The sequence below is a fragment of the Pseudorca crassidens genome, chromosome 8, assembly GCF_039906515.1.
Source record: "Pseudorca crassidens isolate mPseCra1 chromosome 8, mPseCra1.hap1, whole genome shotgun sequence".
In the NCBI taxonomy this organism is placed as follows: domain Eukaryota; kingdom Metazoa; phylum Chordata; class Mammalia; order Artiodactyla; family Delphinidae; genus Pseudorca; species Pseudorca crassidens.
In genome coordinates this window covers 28550766-28578325 of record NC_090303.1, presented here as the reverse complement: position 1 = coordinate 28578325, position 27560 = coordinate 28550766, and the positions used below count along the sequence as shown (strand labels likewise).

Here is a 27560-nt window from a genome sequence, read left to right as displayed (position 1 = left end):
TCGATAATTCAGCCTCCGCAGCTGGACCCAGGTGGGGCTCCATGCGCCGTCATGCTGTACCCATGGCTCCAGGGCCTGGCCTGGTGGAGATCCCTGACTCACAGGACCGGCAAAGCCACTGCACAGGATGCGCGGAAGGGAAACGGGTAGGTTGCCCTGGTGCCCGGCTGAGGAGATGCCAGGTTGGGCATATAGTATGTGCCGACAAAGTGCTTAGGGATTTGGAAGCTGCGCCCTGCGCAAGCCTCACTGGGGGTTTTGTACAGCAGATCCTTATCGTGCCAGGAGCAACGCTCTGTTTAAAGGGCATTTCAAGGAAGCCAGCTAGCACCCGAATAGTTATGATTACGGGTCCCAGAATTTGGTCTGTGTCTGAAGGGGCCGAGAGCAGGAGCTGGGCAGGACGTATCACCCAAATGTGAGTTTTAGGCCTGACCGGACCCCTGCCTTTCTTTGAGAGCGGGCACTGTCCTCTTAGCTTGGGGGCCTGGCTATCAGCTCATGCTGCCCACGAGGCTTACTTCCCCACCTGGCTGGAAGGGATGATGCTCATCCTTCAGAAAGGCCTGCCTGGCAGGAGGATCCTGAATGCAGTGATCAATTAGCTGTGTCTGCCGTGGGTGCAGGAGGGAGGAATGGCTACATATGTGTCCAGAATTTGTCATCACTCATCTAAATGCCTGGTCAAGGCCCCACCTCAGATTCTGCTCACACAGACAAGCATCACAAGACAGAGATGTCAGCTAATGGCTACACGCCGGCCTGTGGCTACAGCCCTGTGGATGGCCGTGAGGACCCCTCTGGCCTGAATACACGAGAGCAGCTACCCTCACCCACTGAGCCACCCCCAGGAAGGCTCCCCACCCCCCCCACCACGACATATGGACGCCTTTCTTGCTCTAAGGCCGATTATATATATCAGAGAATTGACATATATATATATGTGCCTGATATATATTACAATACATACAATGTTTTTACAAAATGTACCATTTTACAAAAAAATGAGTTGGCTGAAATGTACAGGTATAGATATATTTTAAAACCAAGAAGCGAAAACAAAAAAATGGTCTCTTGAAACAAAGTGACTTTGTTTTATTTTTCAATTCTAGACGTATGATTTAAATTCTGGGAAATCATCCAAATTTTTTATTCAGACAATGGCTATTAATCAGTTTTGGCTGAATTCGATATTAAATATTTGTTAAGTATGTGTTTCACTAATTTTATGGCCTTTCTCAGTGTTCTAATTAAATAGATCCTTTTTTTAAAATTTGGAAATGTATATTTTTTTACAAGTTAAAATTATACTAAGGAATCTACCGAAAACATGGGGTATTGTTATTACAATACTGTTACCCTCCAATAATTAAAGGAATTGAAGACAACACTAGTGCACAAAGAAAGGAATTGGTCTGTACTCAGTTTTCAGAATACTTAGCCTAGGTAGATAATGTCTGTGATTTCAAGAAAATTCCCACCAAACTTTTTCCCAAATATTTTAACATCCCATTATTTATTCATGTTATATTTTTAATAATCAATTTCTGCCATTAATATGATAGCATCTCCCTGAATATTCCTTGAAAAAGAATGCTTTTGTATTAAAAGGAAAAAGAGACTCAGTGTCATACAAGGTAGGTAAACATTGGGTTTAATAGTTTCCTTAAGCAAATTTCCTTACCTCCAAAAGTCTTCAGTGTCTTAATTTGAAGTATAATATAATGATATATGTAGTATTCTCTCAAACTCGTTTTCTCATGGAATCCTTTATTCCATGAAGCATCAGAAGAATCTTGTTTTATAGAAATATACCTGTATAGCATCATTCATTCATTCATTCATCTACATGTATGTTTGCTTTCATTAGGCAAAGAGACAGGATCAACAGTTCTTAATATATAGATGATGTCAAGTAAGCGTCACAGAAAATATTTTCTAACTTTTGTCTGGGATACTTAAGATTTTATAGCCACATGCTTTTCCTGTTTAGTTTTCTGTTTACTAATCATAAGAAATATAGTAGAAGGTAGAAAGAAAATAAAAGACTTTATGATTAAAATTAAATTTCACTACAGTATTATTTTGAACCTCAACTAGAGTATTTAAAGAGGAAGTTCATGATAGAATTAATTAATTAACAAAAAACACATTTAAGAAAAGATGGGCCACAAAAACAGTATAAGGCCAAGTATAAGAATCCATTTAAGCAGAGATTAAAACATGCGCGTTTTTATTTTTTATGGTCTTTCTTTTGGGAAGAAAATAGGCATTTTTTTAATCCCCATTTTGTCCTCACATGAGTGTAAGGTAAGAGTTCTAAGGTCAATGATAATTCTGCTGTAATGTATATTAAATCAATATGTGTACTTTTAATGAATGTTACAAGTCAACTGCTGATAGTTCAAACGCTCTCTCTTTCTTTGATGTCTGCAAGGATGATAACCAACTGTACGGGATGTGGATGATGTGCCTTTCCTGATAGATCCTCTTTTGACTTAAAGTCTGTTGATTGCTCCTTTTGCAATAAGAGCATTTTCAACTACCTGAATCAAGACTTTCATAATATCACTTAGTGGTTCTTGACAGCTAATGAAGTGTCAAAGCAGGGCTGATAAACTCCAGAGCCTATCAAGAGGGCTGAGTGTAGCATTTTTTAGATTCTGATTTACTAAATGAGGTGGAAGTCATTATGTTCATCAAACAAACTCAACTATGAACTTTTAAACTAATTTCTTGGTTTTTTTAAGGAGAAGTAATTTCTTCTTATTGAGTACTTAGAAATGGTAAGGCAACAGTTATATTGGGAAAAATTAGAAAATCTTTCTCAATTTTGTAATTATACTAGTTTCTACCACTTTTTGAGTTTTATCAGTAGTGGCATTTAACTTAATAAGAAACAAACGCCTGTTTTAAATAACACCCTTACAACATTAATATAAAATTAAAATAAATTTTTAAAATCTTGGAAATCTTGTTTAAAATGCATTGCTGCTTAGGGACACAGCCAAATACATAACCTCAACTTCTAAAGCAAGTTTTGTGAGGTGGAAGTTCATAAGTTGCTCTTTTCATAACAATTGATTAGTTTGAATAGAAAGTTAAAGTATGTGTCTTTGAAAAAATAAACATGTTCCAATTTTAAGTATATAAAATTACTTTCTATTATTTAATCCAAAGTTTAGTGATAACAATATTGTTATAAAGACATGATCTACAAAGATAATCTATTAACTATTTACATGCAAAATAAACAAGTATCAGGAAAATGGAAGTATTAAGATATCAGTGACCTTAGATAATGTTAAAGGACTCTAGTTGCTCACATTGAACTACTCCGAGGGTTTTATTAGGACTGAATAGCACTAACACACACTTTCTCTCCCTGCAGGTCTAAAGGCAAATTTTACCCCTATTGTTCTCTGCATTCAGACTAATGGGAGTGTCTAATTTTGAGTGTGTATTGTGGCCAGCAGGGATTAAAGGGAGGTCATGTTTCGCTCTAAACAAGATTTATTACTTATCATTCTAACATTGTTATTAGTGCTTTGTTTTGGTTTTTCTTTTGCTGTTTTTTTAAGAGGAAAACAGCCACATTTCCTGATGAAGTATAGAAGAAAGTTTAAAAAGAACTTAAGCTGTTTTTTTTTTTTTTTTTTTTGCCTACTCTTGAAAAAGAAGTAAATCTATTTCTGAATTAGATGTTTGTCTTGTGGGGATAAACGTCTCTGTGTCTTGTATTGGTCTAGAGAATCTTCAGTGTCTGCTGTCCTGTCCAGTCCAGAGATGTGCTTGATTTAATGGGCCCTGGGAGAGCAAGGATTTTCCACAAAACAAGCTGGATTTTTAGCTTCATCCTAGGGAATCACTTAGTTGTCCTTTGGGCTCTTAAACCAAACCTGGCTCACATTATATTTAATTTCAATCCCAGAACAGTTCTAAACACGACCCAATCTTGGAATACATTTACAGTGGAATGTTTTTGGAAAAGAGAATAGAATAATTTAAACTTGTCTCATTTTCTGTATAAGGTAAAATTCTTAAATTATTTTGTTTCTATACAAAATTAATTTTAGAAGTAGTACTATCAGATAACTTTACAAAAAAATTATTTTGGCAGAGAAGAATATAGGAAAACTTAATTTTTCCCAAATTATCTATATAATAATCCTATTTACCCCCTTTTCATTTGTGTATGTAGAAAAATTATAAAATGTCAATGAATTGTTATGAACTAATTTCATTAGGGCATCTGACTTCCATTGCTTACCATTGCTGAAATGTGCTCACTTCAAAATTAAATACATTATTAGGGGAAAAATACTTGAGGAGTTCCATCATAAATAGGATATTATTGTCACTAAGATTAGAATGTCCCCAGAACACATTGTGTGGTTTCATCTAGAGACTCTTTGAGTTCATTGGTTTTCAACACCATCCTCTCTCATCTCCCTCCTACCCCTCTGTAGGGAAATCTGATTCAAACAAAATCGTTTTATAAGTAAGCCTGAAGCCTTCATGATCAAAATTCTAGTTATAGAGGTGGGACATTCTAGTTATAGAGGTGGGACATGCCAAGTGAATGCCCTCCCTCCCCACATCCCCCAGAAATGACAATTAAAAAAACATCTCAGGTGAACAACTTCTATTTTTCAACTGACAAACTTGAATTGCATTTGTTTGTGGCACTCAGATACTATATAGTTTAGAGAATGAAGAGACTAGGAGTAGTAAGGGCAGCAGGATAAATTATGAGTTATCTAACCCATATGCACTATTTTACATGATAAACATATCCATTTTATCCACCTAATTGGAAATCCATCTATTCATTCATTCAGTAAACATACAGTAAACACCTTTGTCAGCCAAATCTGGGGTTTAGGTAATTCGTATCCCCAGCCACACACAGCTGCCTCTTGGATTTGGTTACTTGATTTATCCTTGGGAATATTCACATCATCTCCTGGACTTCCTTGTGACCTTCTCTCTCCCTCACAGCTCTAAGAATTAAATAGATTCTTGTCTCAGTTACAAAGGGACACCCACAAACACTGAATTACGTATGTTCTCTAGTAAGTTCACGCTTGGACATACCAGTTTTTGTCAGTGATTAAGGAAAACTTTTTTTGCTCCCATAAATGTGTTTTGGGATGGAAATAATGGAAAAATACTGATAAAATACTCAATTTATTTATTCAATAAAAGGTCATTTGCTCAGCATTAAGGCAATTCAAATAAATCATTCTTAAGCAGTTTAAAAAAAATTCTTATAGTGAGCATATGCAACACATAATGGGTGACTAAGTGGTTTATAACTATTTAATTCTCCATATGTGTATATTTTACACAGTTTTGTTACTGGAGAAATGAAATATTCAATTTGTAAGTATCAGAAAAAGTTTGCTTTCTTTTAGTCATGTGGGGAAATGCTAGTTATTTGAAGAACACACTGAAACATATGCTGTGGTGTATGTAAATGGAATGACCAAGACTGCCTGAAAAATCAAACTTTCAATTATGTTAATCAGATAAGCGTCCTTTTTTTTTTACTTTGCTAATGATACAATGCTTACCACTCATAGGCAATTAATGCACAGTTGCTGGTGAACTCATTGATGATGGAAACCTGCCTGTGAAGGAGCCTTACAAATAAAACAAAAGACAGAATCTAGAAACAAATTTTAATCCTAGATCACTAGCCCATCACTTAAAGCACCAAATTAAACTGATTTGAATTGTAAAAGAAGTATCTACATTTCAATTCTAAATTTTTACTGACTAATCATCTTGCACAGAAATGAGTGATCAGTTATAATATATGTTTGTATTAATAATTTTTGTCCACATTGAAACATTTAGTTGATTTATATAATGATGACATTTAAACTTTCATTGTTATTCTTCCAAGAAGTAAAAATTAACATTATGCATTAGTTATTTTGTAAATTGTTTCCAACTTTTTTTTTTTGATTATATGCCTGTGCCCTAAACTTACTGCTATCAGCTATCAGGCAGCAAAAATAAGGAGAAAAAATTAAAGTTACAATTTTTTAGAGATTTATTTAGAAAGAGGATTGAACTGAGAGCTAGGAGACCTGAATTTAAACCTGGTCTCTGCAACTGTTAATGGTAGAGTCACTCATGCTCTTTTGCAAATGGAGGCAAATCAGACTACAATCTGAAGTAGATCTCAAATTCAATAATTAATTATCTAGTTAATCATTTCCTCTACAGATAATTAGACCCATATGCCACTGTGGTAACTTTATATCTAAAAGAACTAAACACATAGTCTAATGCCCATGCAGATAAATGGCATGCAGTTAATGCATTCGTGTGTGTAATGGTCAAAGTGTGTGAGGCATCAGAGGAGGGAGTGATACCTACTAATTCTTAAGGCTTTCATAGGAGAGATGGCTTCTAACTGTACCTTGAAGCATGAGAACATGGGAAATAAACTAGAAGCAAGAGGGGGGAGGCTAGATTTAGAGAAGAGTAAAGTGGCCATTTCTGATAGAGTTGTGGGAACTTATAGAAATAGGCATAGAACAAGGTAGCAAAGGAAGATTAGGGACTGTGACTTTTATTAGGGAGACTGAGCGAAGGTGATAGTGGTGGGTGTAGGTGCTTTTTTTAAAAATAAAAACATTACATTTTTGAAATTGGCTCTGGTCAATTTTTATAATAATGCCTTGAACAATATGTTAAAATTGAGAGAAATTGAAGATAGGGGACCAGTTAAACTATTGCTATAAACTGTAGCAATAAACTATTGCTATTGCAATAATTTCTATGTTTAATGTTACTAAACCAAACTCTGAAAAACTTTATTCATATGATTATTATATATAAAATGACTATAGTAGTGCTTAGCACATAGAATATTTTAAAATAGCCATTTTATAGCCACATTATAAATAATTTAGGGTTTAGATGGCATAATTTTATTGGTTATTTGAATGTAATATATAATCAGAAAATCTAGTCTATAATCTGACATATAATATCACAACATTTACTTATTCCTAGATGTTATTATATTTACTTTTTCTGAGTTTTTGCTGCCTTTTTTTTTAAAAGGTGTTTCAAATACTATTTATTGAGACACTTGCTTCTATGGGCCAAGACGAGGTATATACCAGGAAAAGGTTCTAGGATTAGGAATACAAATATAGGTAAAAGCAGCATATTTTAACTCTAGAAAGGGAGCCAAAAAGATAAAGCGGTGATTAACCTACATTATTACATGGTACTGTTTCACAAAGGAAGGCATGATATACTGTCCCTTAGGAGGCTGGAGAATTCACAGGAGAGGCGTAACCTAGATCCTGAAATCTGAGTAGGTTCACACGGTAAGTGAACTCGGAAACCATTGGGAGATAGACCACATTCTAAGCTGTGGTAACTATAGATAGCAGACCATTGAGGTAACTGGAAACAATTCTACCCATGCATGTGTGTGTGTGTGTAAATATATATATTTATAAATCGTTATATATAGGTACATACACACAATCTACTGGTGAACGAGCCCAAAAACGTGTGGAACATACAAAGGGCTCAAATGATATGTTGGAAATTTCTAGGCAGGTTTTAAAGAGGCAAGTGATGTAATATCTGTGCTTTGAAGTTTGATCCATTCCTTGTTTGAATGAATATATTACTAAGAAGTTGTTATTGCTGTAGTTTCTTGAATTGATGGGTGGTCTGTATCCTTAAACCTTGCAAGTTTCCGAATGTCTGATATTGCCTCTCTTTCTTGCTGGGTATAAACTTATTGAGTCACATATGTTTTCAGTTGGGTATTTGCACAAATTCCTGTTTTGTTTTCTGGCAAATAATCTTGCTTTCAATAAGGATGAAGCCCACCTGATAACTTGCCTTCAATAGGTGACTGGGCTTTTATTAATGGATTCCAAATATATTCTTCCTTTATTTAGGAAGTTCCATAACTGATCCTCTGTAAGATTAGATTTTCCTGGCAGATGGTGACATTTCAGTCTGCAGATACGTTTATTTTTAGGTTTTATTTCCTATCTTTTATTCTTATTATCTTCCCAATCAATTTCATCTCTTTCAATGAAAATTTGATTTTGTTATTACTTAGTTTGGAACTTTGGCAACAAGACTCAATCCTCTCTCTTCTTTGTCAGTTCCTCTTTCCTATGCTTTTCAATTGCATTTTGGTCAACTTTTTATCTCCTGACAGTGAGTGAGCGAGCTGGAGGAGTTCACTCTCTCACTGTTGGAGTATACAATTGTTGTTTTGACTTGAAAACAAGCTTCACATTTTTTAATATATTTTCTTCTAGGAAAATATATTCTTTCATATTTTGGCGATTGGTGTGTGTCTTGTGAAACTTCATCAAAGACACTGTGGAGTAGTCTGGTGTTCACACCTTCTACTCCTGCTTTCACTGTAGTTTACCTACAGTGATTTCCTTTAGTAGAAGGATAATGCACACACAATAAATATTGAGCATGTGTGTGTTATTAGAACAGTACTTGGCATATAAGTGTTTGTTATGATGTTGCTGCTGCTTTTGTACTTTAGCTGTACTTCTGCTTTTTATGGACATTTTCCAGTAATTTTATAGCCATATAGACTCCTACAGCTTGTTTATGTAATAAAGCATTTATGGATGGAAGGTTTGTGATTCGTTACATTTTAGTTACTAATTACATCATACCTGGGATATTTGTTTTGTAGAAAGATTATTCTGGAGGCAGTGCATAACATGGCTTGTTGGTATAAACCTAGAAAGGAAGTTCTATTAGAAGATAATTAGAATAATCAAGGGAAGAAATTATAAGGAATTGAACTATGACAGTGGCAGTGAGGATATAAGCAAAAGCAAGTTACAGGAGAAATTATAGTGTTGAACAAAACTGAAGTGATGGAATGGGTCTCTGGATGATGAAGAGGCTCTGGTTTGTACAATTCTTTGGATGAGTGATACTTGCAACCAATTTAAAAATGTACAGAAAGGTGATGATGTAAATGGAAAAAAGAAAAGGGAGTGAGTTCTGATCAATTCCTGCGGACTCTGAGATATTTGTGCAATATGTAAATAGAGATTACTAGTAAGCCTTTGTTTGGCTTTTGGGGGGAAAATCTGTCTTTGAAGACATACATATGAGACATGTCAAAATACTGCTAGTGACGAAAGCCATAGTTGTGGATAAGATTATACACAGAGTTATTATTGTATAAAAAGACCAAGTACAGAGCAAATAAAATAATATAAATATTTAAGAAACTCTTAACTAAGGTGAATTATGTGATAGTGAGAGGTAACCAAACTTCTCAACAATCAGTTCTTAGTGTTCTCCAAAGCATATTCTTATATTTCTCACTTTTTCTTTTCAATGATCATTTCTTAGTATTCTCAAAAATTCTGCCGCCTTAGAGGTAGTGCAGAGGAGGACAGAGCCTGGCCTCTGGTGTCAGGAATTAGAATCTTGACTCTATATCTCACAAGCTTTATGACCTAGGATATTCCCAATATCTATCTGAGTCAATTTCTTCATGAGAAAATATGGAAATGAAAATTTCCACCTCAAATTGTTGTTGTGGGCCTTACATAAATATACTAATAAATCATTCAGCAGTTTTTTTGGCACATAATAGGCACTGAAAACTTATTTCCTTTGTATTTTCTCTTCTGTCTACTGGTTTTTATTCATGTCCTCTTACACTTCCGTGTAAGAAGGTTAAAAAACTAGTCCTCGATAAACAAAATAAAGTCAGAAAAATAAGGTGAATTTTCCCACAATATAACTTTATTAATCTCTAAAAATTATTCTTTATTTGTGTTTTTTTGGTCCTTTCTAAACTTTTTGCTGATTAAGTATGAAATGATAATGATAGTAAATAGCACTTGTTTTGTTGTTTTGTTTTTATAGTGCAACCTTTCCTTTCAGCCCTTATTTTGTTTTTGGAAATTTAAATAATAATCTAGGGAGTGATGAAATACAGAATCTCAAAATTTTGGGACCTTGATGAACTTTCCAATATTTACAAATATCTAGATGTGATCATCATTTAGTCAAAATATTTTGGCATCATATAGACCCAAACTTTGACTACTTTAAATAGCATCTTTGTTCTATGAAAAGGACAAAGTTCAAGTCATGGAAAAAGGACATAAGCCTAAAGCCATCAGTGAATACAGGCAGTTCGTTAGAGTCCAGCAACTGGTGGGGTCCTATTACCTTTCATGCTGTAAAACTTAGAGAAGGGAGGGTATTGAAGGGAGGGAGAAAGGAAGGAGGAGAGAAATAGAAATGTCATGGAAGTCAGAAATATAGAGAACAGGATGGCTATTGTTTGGATTTGAGGTTAAGTGTACAGCAGTTTTCTATCCAACTATGAGAAAGTCTAGTTCTGGGCAGTCTTGCATTCTAGAAAGCAGTATTCACTTTATTGCCTTTTTGAAATCTGATTCGATCATTGTAATGTAATCATCTGTATAGATCTGTGCTTATCCTAAAGATAATCAAGATACCACAGGAACTATACAACTTTCTTATGTAGAGCTGAATCTACATATGTGATTTTGATGTAAATTTTGTCACCTTTTATTCTTTTCGTATATTAAATATACAAGAAGAGCATTAACTTATAAAATAATTTTTCAGTATCTTAACGTACTGATAGTGACTGCTAACAATGTCTTTTCCTTTTTCTTTATTCAAATAGAGCTACATTAGAGATCCTGATGTATTCCGGGGGAAAAGGCAAATCTGAAAATTTATAAATAAATAAGTATAATGAAAATGACAATTGACTCATTAGAAGAGAATCACAGTTCTTCTCCCATGATTATATTCTGATTAAAGAACAGATCGATTAAAATTTCTTTTCTCCTTTTGCTGCATGATATTAGATTTAAAAAATCTATCAAATGGACTTTGTGTCTTGAACGTCGTAAGATTCATAAGATTTTTTAGTATTACATCACAAGAGAATGCAATCTATTTATAATTGAAAACAGTGCTGCTTGAAATTATATGAATTGATTTTCCCTTCCAGAACATCTATACACTTACGCTTACTGTCTGCATTGTCTTATAGCCTGTCATAATAATAATGGTGATAATAGGTAGCATTTATTGAACACAGACTATTTGCTTGGCCTTGTGACCATTTTATCTTTCATTTTGTCATTAAGCAAATTATAGAAACACTAAATCATTTGGTGAATCTGGAATAAACAAAATGTTTGCTTAATTATCTTTCAAATTTAAGAATACGTAGTTCATTAAGAGTGCTTGTCTGAAATGGCACTTTTGATTACAGTCCTACATTTACTTTTCTCTATGGTTGACACGGCATGTAGAAGTTGAAGTAATGTCTCAACAAGGGAAAAACTGAATTGCACCCAAAAAGAATTAGTGCCTTTGTATGCTTTAGTCTACTAGGATTCACCAAAGTCGAGCTGATTCTATAGAAATTTAGGTTTTTCTAAAGTAACATTTGTTGTTGTTTGACTAAATGTGAACATAGGCAAGATGTAAGAAAGTAGTGGAGTATTAAACATCTCATATTACTGAATATTAATTTTAGTTCCAATACCAAGTTGTGTAATGGTAAGATTTACATAACAGAAGCTGAAAAGAAACACCTAAAATTCTTTGACTCTAAAGGAGTAAAGTCCAAGTTGAAGTTATTTAATATCAATTGCAGCTGAACATGTCTACATATAAGGAAAATAAAATCATACATTTAAGTTAAAAATCATAAAGGAAAACACAATATTTAAAAATGTGAAATCTAGACTTTGAGAAAAAAATCTCTGATTTTAACCTAGGTTTTTTCACCCTGAAAAGTGGTGAGATAATCTAAGCAATCCAGAATTTGCCCTGGCTCACTGCCAAGAAGGTCTCAAAAGGACTCCTCTCTCAGTTACAAAGCAATGTGTGAAGTCCCTGATACAGAGGAACATCTAAAGAAATTGCAGCAAAAGGAATGATGAGGCAAAGTTAAGTACATTTGAAAGGAATGTAGAATAGCTGCTAACCTGTACTCCAGGAAAAATTGCCTTTTTGTTTAATGAAATGATCCAGCAGTAACATTTTTTAAAGTGTAGTTTGTTTCTAGAGTGATTTCACATGTAAATGACTAAAGACTTTCTCTAAGTTGTCGGTACCTAGGAACCAATAATTTTCCCTGAACTCAACCTGTAACATATTTTTCAATTGTATGAATATTTTCATTGTTTAAAATTGTGATATAGAAAGTCATTATTTTTGCTATTTAAAGTTCAGCATACAGAAGTTGGCAAACAAAAAAGAATAATGTTCTTAATATGACCATTACATTTAATATTAATGTAAATCAAGGAGCATAGTGCTCTTCTTATTTATCCCTTCACCATACAAAATTACTGATGTTAACAAGTTAGCACACTTGGTAAGAAAGTAGAAAAGTACTTTTTTCATTCAGCTCCATCTGGACCCTAATTTCCTACTTGTAGTGGAGAAGATCAAACATTAATATTTAACCTCTACTTATACAAACAGGTAATCTTTAACTGAGTGTTTACTATGCAAACTATTGCAGTAATTGTTTTATGAATTATCTAATTTCACCTTAATAATAACTCTTGGGAGATTTATTATTAACCCCATCTTCCAGAACTCGAGGCCCAGGTAGTGTAAGGAACTCATGCTAGTTTACACACCTTGTACGTACTGAGGTGGTGCTTGTGTTTTCACCTGTAACTGTGACTCCATGTTCTATGGCTGTAGTAGTTGTCTTCCTATAACTTCTTCCACATTATGCTTAGACCTCTCTTTCATGGTTTCTATGCATTTCAAATTAAAATCAATCCTTGTGTCTCTTAAATGACCCTCCCAATGATTACTATCTCTATGTAATTTTCTTGGTTTAGACTCAGCTGGCTTTTTAAATTTTTTTAGTTTGCCTAGCTACCTATAGTTTAGTCTCTCTGGTATTAGGGTAGAATTATAGTGTTTAGAATTGGAAAAAAGAGTGAAGGTTATCTAGTCTATTTGATAAACAGATCTCTTTATACAACCTTTCAGTCAATGCATGAATATATCCAGGGATACAGCCCCTGTCTCTGGTAATAGCCCTTTCCATCCTTACACAGCTCAGGGTGCCTGCAATATCAGTCTTACATTGACTCTCTGTAGCATTGATCCTTTACAATCATTTCGTGAGAGGAATGGCATTTACATTCAGATATCATGTGGTGGATTCTCTGTTCTTTCTCTCTGGAGACTCACAGGTCTCATTTATTTCTGATGATGACTTGCATGAATGAAACTCCCTTGATCTATTTCTTCCTTCCCTCCTTCCTTCTATTCTTCCTTCCTTCCTTTTTTTTTTTTTTTTTTTTGTCAGAGGTAGAGAATAAGATAAGACAAGCCCAGTATTGTACTGTTTCTCATGAAGAAATTAGAAAAGCATCTTTTAACAATGTATTAACAATTAATTCTTCTAATTTTGTGAGTAAGATATATAGGTAGGTAGGTAGGTAGATAGATAGACAGGCAAGCATTCAATTTAATATTCATGACCTGGTAATATGGAAAAGAAACCATGTGAGTTGTGGATAATGAGCTATTAACTATATATCTCCTTACGTGAGGGAATGTTAATTCTGGTAGATAACTCATTTATAGGAATGATTGTAATAATTGACAGTGTGATGCAGATTATGAGTAATTCAAGCAAAATATTACAAATAAATTAATTCTATGAGAATTCTTAGGGATTGCATTTGAACTAGCTTGGAAGAGTGATACTATTTTCTCTAGGTGGCATATAGTTGTGTCAGGAACAATGGCAGGAAAGGCTAATAAGTGGATGACCACAGAGCATGTTTTCCTGGAGGGTTGTGGACATGAGAAAGAGTACTGCGGTGGGGTCTAAACACAGATGGTGTTGATCTGACCTTTAAGGCTAAGTTAAGGAGTTTGAACTTTATTCTCTATTAAAATAATATTTTTGATAAGATGGAAAAGGCAATAAGAGAAATAAAGCAGGTAACTTATCAAATGACTAATGTCCTGGGATAGGGCTGGGACATTGAAGCGGAAGGGTCTTCATTTCGGCTTCCTCTCCTTGGAAGGCACATTCTACATTTTATGGAGGCTGATGAAAAGGTTCTGTGTGTGCACGGTAAAAATCTGAATCATTGATTCAGGACACATTTCTGGAGCCTCCTCAACATTTCTATCCCATAAGAGATGGGTTGTGGTGGTATATATATATATATAAACCTAATTTCAATTGAAGCAGATAAAGAAAACCTCTTTGGTGATGATCAACACTTACCTCTCTAGTGAAAAGGTGGACTTACTGTTATATCTATCTGAAGATGTTTTTGTCACTTAAGGTGTAGGTCTAAAAAAGTTCAGTATTTGCCTGTTCACAACAAAAGCAAATTGGAAATCAATAACAAACTGAAAAATTGGGGTCATGTAGTAAAATTTATTTAATTCAGTGTTTTCATAAAAGCCTAACTCAGTTGATCTATTATATATGTCAGTTACAAAATATTACAAAGGATTTAGATGGTGAAGTTAATGATTTAATGGTCAAAAAGACGTAAATAAAAAGAGGCCTCAAACAACCTAGGAGGTTGAACAGTGTTTTCCCCACACTACCTCTGCTCTGTTGGTCCCTATGCTTATCCTTCTAGCAATGACTTGGAGCAAATGAAACCACTTAAACAAGTCTTAGTAAAGTTAAAGACATTTTGTATACAAAGTGACCATTCTGATCTATTACTACATGGAGAGATTGCACCAGCCCAATTGTTTGGACAAGGTATTTCTCTCCTTTCTTGTGTAGGAGTGTGTGGTCTTGAATATGAAATCAGCAAACTAATGGGAGTATAACTCCCACTTCAATGAAATGTAAAGAAGTCCTGTATATTTTTTACTACCACAAAGAATAACCACTGATTTGTAACTACAGCAGGCAGCAGCCTCATTACCATGTACCAATAGTCTGTGTTCATATAGGACCTCACATTAACACCCAATGTCTTGCTTTGTTACCTTGCAGAAATGTTGGAATCCAACAATGTGATCACTTTCAATGGCTTGGCAAACAGCTCCAGTTATCATACCTTCCTTTTGGATGAGGAACGGAGTAGGCTGTATGTTGGAGCAAAGGATCACATGTTTTCATTCAACCTGGTTAATATCAAGGATTTTCAAAAGGTATCTTTATTCTAATATATGTACTATTCTTTTGAAACAATTCAAGTTATATAGAATTTTCTAGTTATTTAACAGTGTGACAACTGAAAAAAATTGTTTAAATTAATATTTTATCTTTTCAGACACAAATAAAAATAATGCACTGATCTATCACAAATCAGTGGATGTAGTAAACCGTCAAAATTATCAGGGAGGAAACTGTACTATTTTCAGTGATCATTATAAGAAATACTAACTTTAGCTTATTCTTCCACAGTTCTATCATTTTTCCTGCATAAAATTAAATACTTAAAGCATTATAGAAATATATCATAATTGATTTCATGTACTAGGTATATATATTTATATATAATTTACATATCTCTCTATATTTCCAGCACATGCAGAGTTCATCACTCATCATACACATGCCTCATCTGAACGTTGCCTGCGTTTGGAAAGTTTATTAGAGCACAGGCACTCTCATTCATTTACATATTGTCTATATCTGCTTTCATTCTACAATGGCAGAGCTGAGTAGTTGTGATAGAAATCATCTGAATCACAAAGCCTAAAATATGTACTATCTGGCCTTTTAAACAAAAAAGTTGGCCAAACCCTGATCACAAAGATCAGTTTTCAGTGTCAGGTTTTTGCAAGTATGGACATTTAGAAACTAGCCTTCTATCAGTATTTTTAATATACTTTATTGTGTTTCTGGATTATTTAATTAATAAGCTATACAGTTTGGAAAAAAAATATGGATTGACAGATTAGTGGAAATTGTGCTACTGAGTCTATATGCTGTATTCTAAGTCAAACAGTTTTTTTTCAGTCGGTATTTCCTGTCAGTTCTCTGAGGAACAAAGATCTTTATGCAACAGCTTTCCCAAGAGTGGTAATATAACATGCTTTTTAGGGTGCATACACTTTAGTGTATGTATGTGTGTGTGTGTGTGTGTGTGTGTGTATATATATATATATATATATATATATATATAAGTTTTGCTGCTTCTTAACACTTGGTTTTAAAGTCGTGTGCCTCAACTTTTTATAAACTGTAACATATTGGACAGTTATTTTTAAAAAGTAACAGAATTGTAAAAAGCTTTTTTTCTGGTTGGAGAATGTTGTTTTGGGATAAAGTGAAGATTTAATTTCAGGGCTGATTCATATCTCTAATAGAGTATACTGCTAAACCTAAGACTTTTACTTTTCTTCTGTTACCCAAACATTAAAATTCTGACTATATATTAAGAGATTTGATTCATAACATACAGTCAAATAAAATGGCACTGCCCTTAATGATATATTTTGGAATTAAGATATAACATTTAAAAATCACCTTGGATATTTCTTTTTTTGATTTTTCAATATATTAGATTTTGAAGCTTCCTCAGATTAACAGTATCCCTAAGGTTATCTACTATCTAAGAAAACTGATTATCCATTGTTTTTTCTGAAATGATAAAAATATTTATCTTAGCATCTTTTGTAAAGGTCAAAAAATAAGCAAGTTTTTGTTGTTTTAGTGAAAGATAACCATCCTTTATAAAATGAATGAAAAATCTAAGATGATTAGGAAGACTACATATTTTAATAACAGGAGGTTATATCAGTTCAAATTTTCAGTGTTTATAGAAATTTCATCATTTTGTGAAATCCATATATATGAATATATATATATACTTATTATATCTATGTATCTATTGTATATATCTATATATCTATAAATAGAAAATATTTGAGCACATCTCACCTCAGAATATATGTTTAATGTATTCAACATTTTTTCTGAATAAATATTCTTAATTTGGTTTATATATTCAATTGGCTCTAAAATTGAAAAGGACTAAATTGTCATATAAACAACCTACTATTTTATAGGTAAGAAAAATCCTAGAGACATTTGTGTGCCCAGGATGCATCACTTGTAATAAACATATACTGAAATAATGGGTTAAATAAAAGTTAAGTGACTTGCCTAGTGTTATAGTGTTCTTCTTATAGGCTCTTGATTCAGATCATTATTCTAATAATAGAAGACATATTTCTAATTTTAAAGCATTCGTTTCAATACATTATTTAATTTTAATTATATCACACTCTTTATAAGGGTAAATATAGTTTACTTAAGGATTATATCTGTTTGTCTATATTGTCTATTAATGCTCTTTTTAACCTATATGTAATATTATTCAACAACTTTTTCCTGAGCATCTACTACTGTGATAAACTGTATAGGGGGCACTAGGGTATGTCATCAGTAATTCTTGAGGAACTTACAAGATAATACTAAAGATGTATGAGCATAAAGGTAAATACTAGGCCAATCCCTGTTAGAGACAAAAACACAGTCTCAGGCTTGGAAGGACCATGAAAAGATTCTTGGCCTTGGTAAAGGTCTCAATCTCCTTAAGGCATAAATGCTTATTTGCTAATGAGTAAGAAGAGCTACCATGGGTAGATGTATAGAAGCCTAAAGAAGGGAAAGTCTAAAATAGATCATGAAGCACTCTGAATATGAGGGTAAGAAATTTAGTCACTATTAACTGAGAAGTTTTTGAGCAAGAAGAAAAAATATCAACAGGTTAACAAGTCTAACCAAAAGATAGGAATTATTCTTCATGGAAATAGATGCTATTGGAAGGACAATTTATATATTTGTTCCGTTGACTTATAGTTATTCTCATTAAATTGCTTTCCAAAAGAGCACTTTCTACACCAGAATTTATTTTACTCATGCCAGATCTTTAAGCTAATATTTTTTTACCCTGATCTGTAACAAGTTGGGAGTACACACCCCTCTAAATATGAGAGAATTTAGCATGAATGTTAGCAAAATTACTTTTTATTAATATTTGTCATAAGAGAGAAATCACAAAATGAGGCCCATGTTGTGTCAATGCTGATAATCAAGAGCTAGGAGACTACGAGAAAACAACCTGCCCTTTTCAATTTAAAAAGTTATCTGTTTTAATAATCTGTGATTCTTGCACAATCTAGCTAGAAAGCTGAATATACAGTCAATAAATCTTAGCTCTTCTATATATTATTTTTGTGTCCCAGAGAAAATTTATATTTGATCCTCCTCCTGTGTATGTTTTACTTTACATACACAAACACACATGAAAAGAAAAGTACATGAAAAGGAAAAGAATACATAAATTAAGAGCTTCAAATGGTAAAAATAAATCCATGTCCAAAAATTTTTAAGGCTTTTTATTGTGATATGGACCTGAAATGCATTTGCCATGTCATCATAGGTTATTTCAATATGTCCTAAATTCTTGTTTATAAATGTGTTATATTTTGCTCTTTAATTCCCTAGATTGACTATCACAGCCTTTGCCCAAGTTTATGACCATTTATACTGAATTATCTAGAGGTTCCCAGATGAATGATAATCAGTCATTTTGAGACTAAAAGCTTTCTAGCAGACATGGATGATGAACTGCCATCATCTCTGGATTTTTCTTTTACATATGACTTTTTTTTTTCCCTGAAATTAACTAATGTTACCAGAAAAGAAAGATGAATAAAAAAAAATTAAAATTGCTCTACCCCAGTACAGATAGGAGTCATGGGAATTGCTCAGGGGACTGGAAAATTTTATATTAAAATTTAGATGAGGGTATTTGAATTAATATTATTGAGGGAAATGCATCTACAATCCTCTAAGCCATGAGTCATGCCTTGATTTATCTACCACTGTCACCTGATTTATCTACCACTGTCACTGTATTCAAACAATACAGGAACCTCTGGAAAGATGAAGACCAAATATCAGGGATGAAAATACAGTTATTACACAGTTAGTCTGAGTTTTGCCCACAGTGGGGAAGGTGATTTTTTTTTTTAGAGCTATCTATTTGCTTCTTCATTTCCTCCTTTATCTCCTGAAATTATGTAGTGCTACTCTTACCTATTTTCCCTGTCCAAAAAAAAAAAAAAAAAAATTCCTTTCTAAAATGGGTTTTTCTAACCCTATCAGTTGCTCATTATAGCATGTCATGCTGAGATTTGAATGACAGAAATGGATCCAGAGCACCTGATGTTAACATTTCAAAATCACTATTTTATGATAAAGACCAATTCATTTAGAAGACTGCAAGCCACATTCTATGCTTATTTCTATCTCTCTTCACTGGATTCTCACGTGGTCTCAGGATGATCTCCCTTTCCCAACCTGCCTTACAATTCTTTGCATTGGACACTGCTTACATCTACTGACTGCATAAATTTCTGTGTTGCTCAACTTTCATTTATACAGCAAAGCCTAATGGGTAGACAGAGAGTGAAAGATGTTAAGTTCATGCCAATTGACTGATGGTACTGCAAAGTCTTAAACTAAGAGGTTCCTGCCACATAATGCTTTATGGAACTTTCTTTATCTCAGTTGCTCCACTTGTTCTAACAGACTATAAGGTTGGATCTCTTAGAAAACTTAATTGGCAGAAAATAATGTTTCTTCTCTGCCCTTAGATTGTGTGGCCAGTGTCTTACACCAGAAGGGATGAATGCAAGTGGGCTGGAAAAGATATCCTGGTAAGTATCAATCTACTAAGTTATTTTAGTAATTGCATAAGGAATTTATTACTCTATCATCATTTTTGTCCAGTGTTATATTAAACACCATTCTTTGCTTCTGGACTTAGAAACAAATTAATGATATTTGATTTTGAATATTGACATTTTTATGTAAAGCATTGAAAATCTTATGTAAAGCAAGTGGGTAGGAAATGACAATACACCTGAATAAAGCAAAAATGGGTTCCTTTTGATGATTTATATACACAAAAGGTAATTAACAGTTTTAGCATATATACTTATACTCAATAAGTCCACTTATTTGTGCAGATTTGTTTTCATGTTAATTCCTCTTGAATTCCTTTTGAATGCATTGAAATTTTTCTTCTTCTGAATCATCATGATTAAATTCCCCTCCTTCTTTCCATTTCATTCTATTCCTTTTCTTTCTTTTCCTTTCTCCTTCTTTCCTTCTTACATTTCTTCTTTTTTCTCCTTCCTCCCTTAGAACTCCTCTCTTCCCTTCCCTCCTTCTTTCACACATTTCATGCACTCATTCCTTAAATAAATATGGATTGAGAAATGACTATGCAACAAACATTGTCCTGGGTACTACGGACAAAAGATGAGTGAATGGTAAGCAGTCCCTACAATGGTTGTACCACTGTTAGTAGGTAGAGGCCATTTTTCCTGAGGTAAACTTTGTCAGTTAAATTAAGTGGGCCACTGGTTTGAAGTATAGCCAAGGATCTGCACAGATCATGAAAGGCAGTTATAATCATTTAAATCAATAAATTAACATGAATTCAGGATTTTAAATATTTGTATTATTTTAGGTCTTATCAGATATTTTTGGGTCCAAAACACAAGGAAATAAGTTTAAAAGTTTTGTCTCTATATTAGCATTTAGAAGAAATTTATTCTATGTGCATAAAGACATAAATCAACTTGTATGTATGTATATAGACATATAGATATTTTCAAGGGACAGTCTGATTGATTGGTAGCAGCTGGCTAAGATTATGTATATGTTTAGAAGGGTTTAGAAGTGAAATCAGTATTCATGGAAAAGAATGTCTCAATCTGGTAGCAGAGTTGGCTACAGGTGAAGGCAGATAAAGGAGCACAAAGCACAGGTATCTCCCATCCACGATTAATACATATCAGCAAACATGGGAAATTCATCCTTAAAAATTTCAATTTAAATATAGTGATTACACGTCACATTAAACCATAGTACAGTAAACATTTTTCTGATTATGTGAAAGTGGACAAAAAATTTTGTTCTATCAAATTTTATACTACCCCAAGTTAATACATAGGTTGGGATGATTGAAAAGGAGTAAATAGAAAGAAAAATGAAGTAGGAGTCCAAAGAATCAAGAATTTTATGTTGACTCCCCACTGACTCATTAATTTTAATTGAGCAAGTACCTTAACTTTTGGGGGGTTTTAGTATCGTATCCATTTAATGGGACATATTTGCAGTTGTGAGAAAGAAGTTCAATAGATTTTGTGATAATTATTTAGAAGTAGGTAATATTGCATAAATGTAGGCAAAAAATATGACTGAATACACAAAAATTTATTAACATCAAAATGCTATATTTACCATTAACAAATTATGTTGAAAGACTTCAGTGTGATAATAACTAAGGATGGAGAGAAATGGAGGTTTTACCTGTATACAGCTGTGACTTTTAAAAACAGATTTTTTTTTTCTCTTTCTGTTAAAGTGTAACAGGTGAAGACATGGAAACTTAGAATTACTGCGAACTCTATCCTGTGCCAAGTACTTTGATAATTTAGATAGTATTTTATATATGTAGTTTTAACGATAATCTTGTCAAGTGGGTATCATTACCACTGTTTTCTTAAGAAATATAATGATTCAGCATATTCATTCAGAATTGTTTCATTCAAAAATTTTGGAACAAAAAAAAAATTTTGGAACATTTTGAGTACTATGCTAGAAGTCAAGATCAAAATTTTTGTGGCTCTGCTGAAGTTTTTGGTGTTGTGTGGCATGTATGGATTTGAACTTAGCTATTAACACACAGATAATAAGCAATAGAGATTCAAATAAATACCTTACCTATTCTGATCTTTTTAAGCGTGCGGATATAATGATAACCAGCTCGTGACATTCTTGTAAGATTCAATCACAAATGAAATTATTACATAGACTGTAATGCATGATACAAAATTAACTATTAGTATCTGTAACAGAGTTGCTTAGACAATTTCTAAGTGAAAACATCATTAATGAAATTTATTTGGTCCTCTCTAATGAACATGACCACTGTAGTGTGGAACTGTTCTGAATTCAATTCCATCTGAACACTGAAGATAATAACCATACTTATCTGACAACTTATCTGGATTTTATAAAAAGCACTGAGCCAAGTACTGAGCATATTTCAGTTGCTAAGATAGCAGATATTCTTTTGTGTTTATGGTTTCCAAAATTCGCCTCAGTACATTTCCCTTATCTTCCATGCCTCTCGCCTTGCCTCCCCTGCTCCTCTCCCTCTTCCTCTCCCCTTCCCTCCCCTCCTGTCCCCTCCCCTCCCCCTCCCTCCCCCTCCCTCCCCTCCCTCCCTCCCTCCCCTCCCTCCCCTCCCTCCCTCCCCTCCCTCCCCTCCCCTCCCTCCCTCCCTCCCCTCCCTCCCCTCCCTCCCTTCCCTCCCCTCCCCTCCCTCCCTCCCCTCCCTCCCTCACTTCCCCTCCCCTCCCTCCCTCCCCTCCCTCCCCTCTCCTCCCCTCCCTCCCCTCTCCTCCCCTCCCTCCCCTCCCCTCCCTCCCCTCGCCTCCCCTCCCCTCCCTCCCCTCTCCTCCCTCTCCTCTCCCCCTCCCCTCCCCTCCCTCCCCTCCCCTCTCCTCCACTCCCCTTCCTTCCTCTCCCACTCCTGCTCCACTGTCAATACTGAACACTGAGGGATTCTGGTAATAGCCCAGACACAGTTATTTCAGCAGCTGCAATAAAGTCAAGATCCCCACAGTGCCCTATGAATAACCTTAATCATGACCTCAGAGGTTTCCTCTCTAAGAAAAGCAACTTTATTTTTCAGGTTTACTGAAAATGCTTATGAGTTTGATAGAACTAAATTAAAAGGAGCTAAAACATACGGTGGTTGCTAAGTCTGATACAGGGTATTAATGGCACCTGATTATTTCATAACACCTTTTAATATGGATTCTGAAAACTTATAAATTATGTCTTATATATTATGTTAGAGATAGGTAATTAGGTGTGCACTGAAAGATGTAAATTTTTCAAAGTTTAACAGTATGTCAATATTAGTCATACAGATCTTAAGCCAGCTAATTAATGTAACCTGATAAAATGCTCATGCTTTTGTTATTCCTCTACATTCTACATTAAATGAATTCAGTCATTGTGAATTTTTATTCTTCTTTGTTAACACTTATTTAGTGAAGGGAAAACACAACAAGTTCCATATATTTTAGTTAAAAGAAAAATATATTTTTCCTTTAGCTCTTAACACTAAACACCAAACACTAAAGTATATTTAAATAATAAAATATATTTCGTACTATTTTTCTGGTAACCCATCTCATTCCTTTAATATTGCTTTTCATTGACTGTTATGCAAAATACATTTTGTGCATGTGAAATGCACAAATTTTATTAAAATTTATCTTACTTTTCAGGAGACCTCACTTATGTATCTCAACTTACATAACTAATTTAAATAGGATACATGACATTTATTGGTTATGTTTGGACTTTAACATACAGATGCATTTTTTTTCTTTCTTAATATATGATTTTAGAAAATAGCAAATAGTTGATTTATTGGGATTGTAACATTTCTTCCTTGATAAACATAAAAAATAGAATTAGTATTTTTACCAAAAATTTCTTAAATAACCACTTAAAAAGAAAGATTAAGGGTAAAGAGGTTTTTTTTTTTTTTAATTTTCATTCAACACCATATTTGTTAAGTGATACATGGACAGTTTGAAGGAAATTCTGCACTGTATCTTGAGTAAATAATAGCTGTGACTGATGGGACAGTAATTCCTTTCAAAGACCTCTTGTGATGCTCAAAACCACATGAATGAGGCCTTGAGTGGTTTTTGCAGCCATCAGGACTTCAACATAGAATTGTAACCAAAATAGGAAGTGACCTGAACATTTATAGAAAAGTAAACTAACAACCTTCTTGAGTGCTCTCCGTGGTTTCTAGAATCCAAGTTTACCCTTTTCCTACTGGTTTTAGTGTTTTCTCTAAATGTCCTCTGCAAGTAAATCTCCTTTAAACAAACCATCCTGGAGGAAGTGCTGTCTTCTTGGTATTAGATTCAGATGCAAGAATACAATAGGAAAAACAGGACAAAGACACTGGTTATTTTTATGTATCTTGAGAGTAGGTCATTTTTAAGTCCGGTTAAGATGGTCAACATGGTATAGCCACCCAGCAAGTCAGGATATACCACTTGATTGAACCTACATAGTTCTTGTGTCACTAAGTGTAGCATTATACAGAAAGTATTCCCCATTCTCCCAGGCAGCTGGGAAGATACAAACCATCATTTCTCACAGCTCAGTTTTGCATCATACATATATATTAAATCAGCTGCTGGGATTTGAGCAACTAGTCCACAATGAAAGGACTTTGTGGTAAGAGGGAATCTACAGCCAAAGATGTGTATAGTCTCTCTCTTTCTTCATATATACATAGATGGAGAGAAAAAGAGAGAGAGAATACAAACGTGCCTTAGGCTGCTGATAATGGCATTTCTGACAATAAGATTAATCTAAACTTATTTTTTTTCCAGAAGTGAATATGCAGGATATATATCCTACCATTGCCTTCTTTTCTTGGTGTTGTAAGTTCTAAACATTTACGTTGTTACGATATTTTTATATTAGAGGCGTGAAATGCTCATGAACTTTTCCACTGTTGTTACTTGAGAGTTGTAATTTTAAAAAAAATTACATGATATATATTATTGTACAGATACCCTCAATAAGGACATAAATGCAATCCAGATATCTCTATTCTGACTGCTATTAGCTGCATTTACTTTTATTTTTGATATTTTTCTGGTGCTTAAAATCCACTTTGTATTCACAATAACATTTCTATTGAGGGATTAACTTCCTTGACCCTGTTTTGCAAATGAAAACTGAATACATGCTAAGCTGGTAAAAGAATCTGTTTCGAATCAATAGCTCTCTGAATCTTCTTTGTTTATCCTGCTAAACCATCTCTCTTTGTACTAAGTTTCAGTAAAACCAAATGGCAACCGTATGACTATTAGAAATATTTTGAACATTGTTGGAAATCAAAATTTCAACCATCTGAGATGAACAAAAAAACCAGATTCTCATAAAATCGCTCTTGTTGGATACATTTCAAAGTGCAATATCATGCACCTGAATTTTGGGACATTTTTGCAGTTCTTAAGAGATATATTTTTGTCCTTAGTTGTTACTCATTTTTAACATATGATATATTATTACATGTCTGTCGAATTTATCATGACTCAAATTGCAGGACCTCAACAACACTAATTTTTTTTTTTTTTTTTTTAACAACACTAATTTTTGCCAAGTGAATGCAACTGAGAATTTGAAGCTACACATTCATCTGAAGTTGCAGTACAGTCTAAAATGCATGTTAGTCCTTGAATTTCATTTACTTTTTCAAAGGTCAAAGTTGATATCAACTTAATTTTTTAAATTTTATTTTAGGGACTTCAAGGCATGTTAAAACTCTAAATGGATAATTAGAATTACCTCTGATTCTATAAAAATCATAAGGTTTCATTAAATCTCGAAACCCTGATGTTTAATTGTTGGGAGATAATTTTTCATAGATCTCTCACACTTCTGCACATCTGATGAACAGAGGAACTCTTAAGCAAAAGGATACTTTTAAAATAACCTTGAGAAGTAGAGACAGTGTCTCCCTGAGAGCAAAGGGCAAGTTATGCTCACCTGCAGGTACAATGAACATAACATCTTCCTTAAAATGTAATGGCCAGGATGCTTATGCCTAGTATAAAGTGTTCAGGTTCCCTCAACCCAGAGTTCCTCTGCTGTAATGCACCTCACTGCATGCGCAGGTGTCACTTGGCCCTCTTCTCACTGCCCAGTGGGAATTGGAGCTTGGGTAACTGGCATGAGAAATGCTGATACTTTGACTACTGATATTTCTGTAAACAATAAAGTCATTTATCTCTGATTCAGGAGCTGTATATCTTCTGCCAGCATCTGCAAAACTGTGTCAGGGTAGCTCGTTATCTTACAAGTAGAGCAGAATCATAGACCCTTTACTGTTCCTGATAATATTGATTATAAGTTTTTGTGGGCACCCTAGATGACCTCACAAATGAAAGACTATGGTCACTTTATTCATTTTTAAGTATGATTCCATGATGAAATTTGATGATACTTCAGGTATATAGACAACTGATTCCTGATGAGAGCAAGTGAAAGACTTCTTATTAAATGTCACAGAAATGAGCATTCCAGTTTTCATGTGCATTCATGTGTGTATGTTTATTTCTGCTTGGAGGTAAATAACAGGCAAACTGATAACAGTTTAAATTCAATATTCAAAGAATACTAGTAATAAGGATAGCTAACATCTATTGAAGCTCACTATGTATATTAGGTATTATTCTAAATCGTTTCTTTTATTAACTAATTTATGTAACTCCTTTTTGGTTATAAGATACACATTTCCTTTCAAAGGGTGTAGTCCCAGCTTACCTAAGTGACACACCACAGTTCTGCCACAGCTATTGAGAAACAATTGCTGTATTTGCTGTTTGACTGTGACAATGATTCATACCACCTACCACTTTGATAAAAAGAGTGATTATAAGTTTATAATTGATATTCCTTACTGTTGGAGGACTGGAATTTTATGAAAATTCTAATGAACAAAATATAACTCACCTTTGTAACGGGAATGAGCACAGATTAATATTCAAAACAAATTTTATTAAATCCACCTCTCATTACCACCAATTATGGGTTTAACCTCTTTTAACTGTACTTAAGAAGAAATGAACAGTTCATAATAGACTTCTTGCCCAAGTCATGGCACGGTGTGTGGAATGGTGTGAGAGTTAAGCGGACATGAAAATATTCTAACCAACAAATGGATGATTGATTATTTAAAGAATAAGATGTTACTCTTCCGTTAATAAGTGCTAGGCATCATACTATGTACTTTACACAGATATGTCATTAATACCAATTTTAGTTGAAGAAACTGAGGCTCAGAAGTCCTAAATAACTTTCTTGTAGTCACGTAGCAAATGGAAAATGATGCTTTAATAATTCTAACCCCTGTGTGACTGACTTTTAAAGCATCAGATTAGTATAGGTAACTACCTTCATGTTATTTCTATTTTTTCATTTTGATTTTATTACTTTTATTCTATGTTTTTCTTAAATTTTTCAAGAATACCTTTTCAAATGTAAATACATACCTAAGAATAAGTAACATTTTCATTAAATATTAATAAATATAAACAAATTTTTTAATTCTAAAGTTTAAACTTTTAACTGTATTCAGAAATTATTTTTAAAATTATATATGTATATACATAATATATACACATATAAATGTGTGTATAATCCACATATATTATAAATATGGAGTATATGTCTAAATGGATTATTGTAAATGGTTAAAGAGCCTCCATTTATTAGAATATATGTAGAATATTTTATATTATTAATTATATAATAGCATTTAGTACTTTAGACATTAAGGATTTCAAAAGTTTTTTACTTTTGATATTAGACAAGGCAGAGGGTAGAAAAGAGGTATATATGAATTTTAAGAAAGCATTCCTCT

General features: G+C 33.7%; 1 protein-coding gene across 2 annotated transcripts in view; it reads left to right on the top strand.

Annotated features, from left to right (window-relative positions):
- SEMA3A (semaphorin 3A) overlaps positions 1–27560 on the top strand; it is a 507605-nt gene that overhangs the window by 318579 nt on the left and 161466 nt on the right. For both annotated transcript variants that reach the window (XM_067746089.1, XM_067746090.1), the window contains 2 exons: positions 15047–15204; positions 19669–19731. In XM_067746089.1, coding sequence (XP_067602190.1) covers positions 15047–15204; positions 19669–19731 — 221 coding nt within the window. The remainder of the gene's footprint in view (positions 1–15046; positions 15205–19668; positions 19732–27560) is intronic.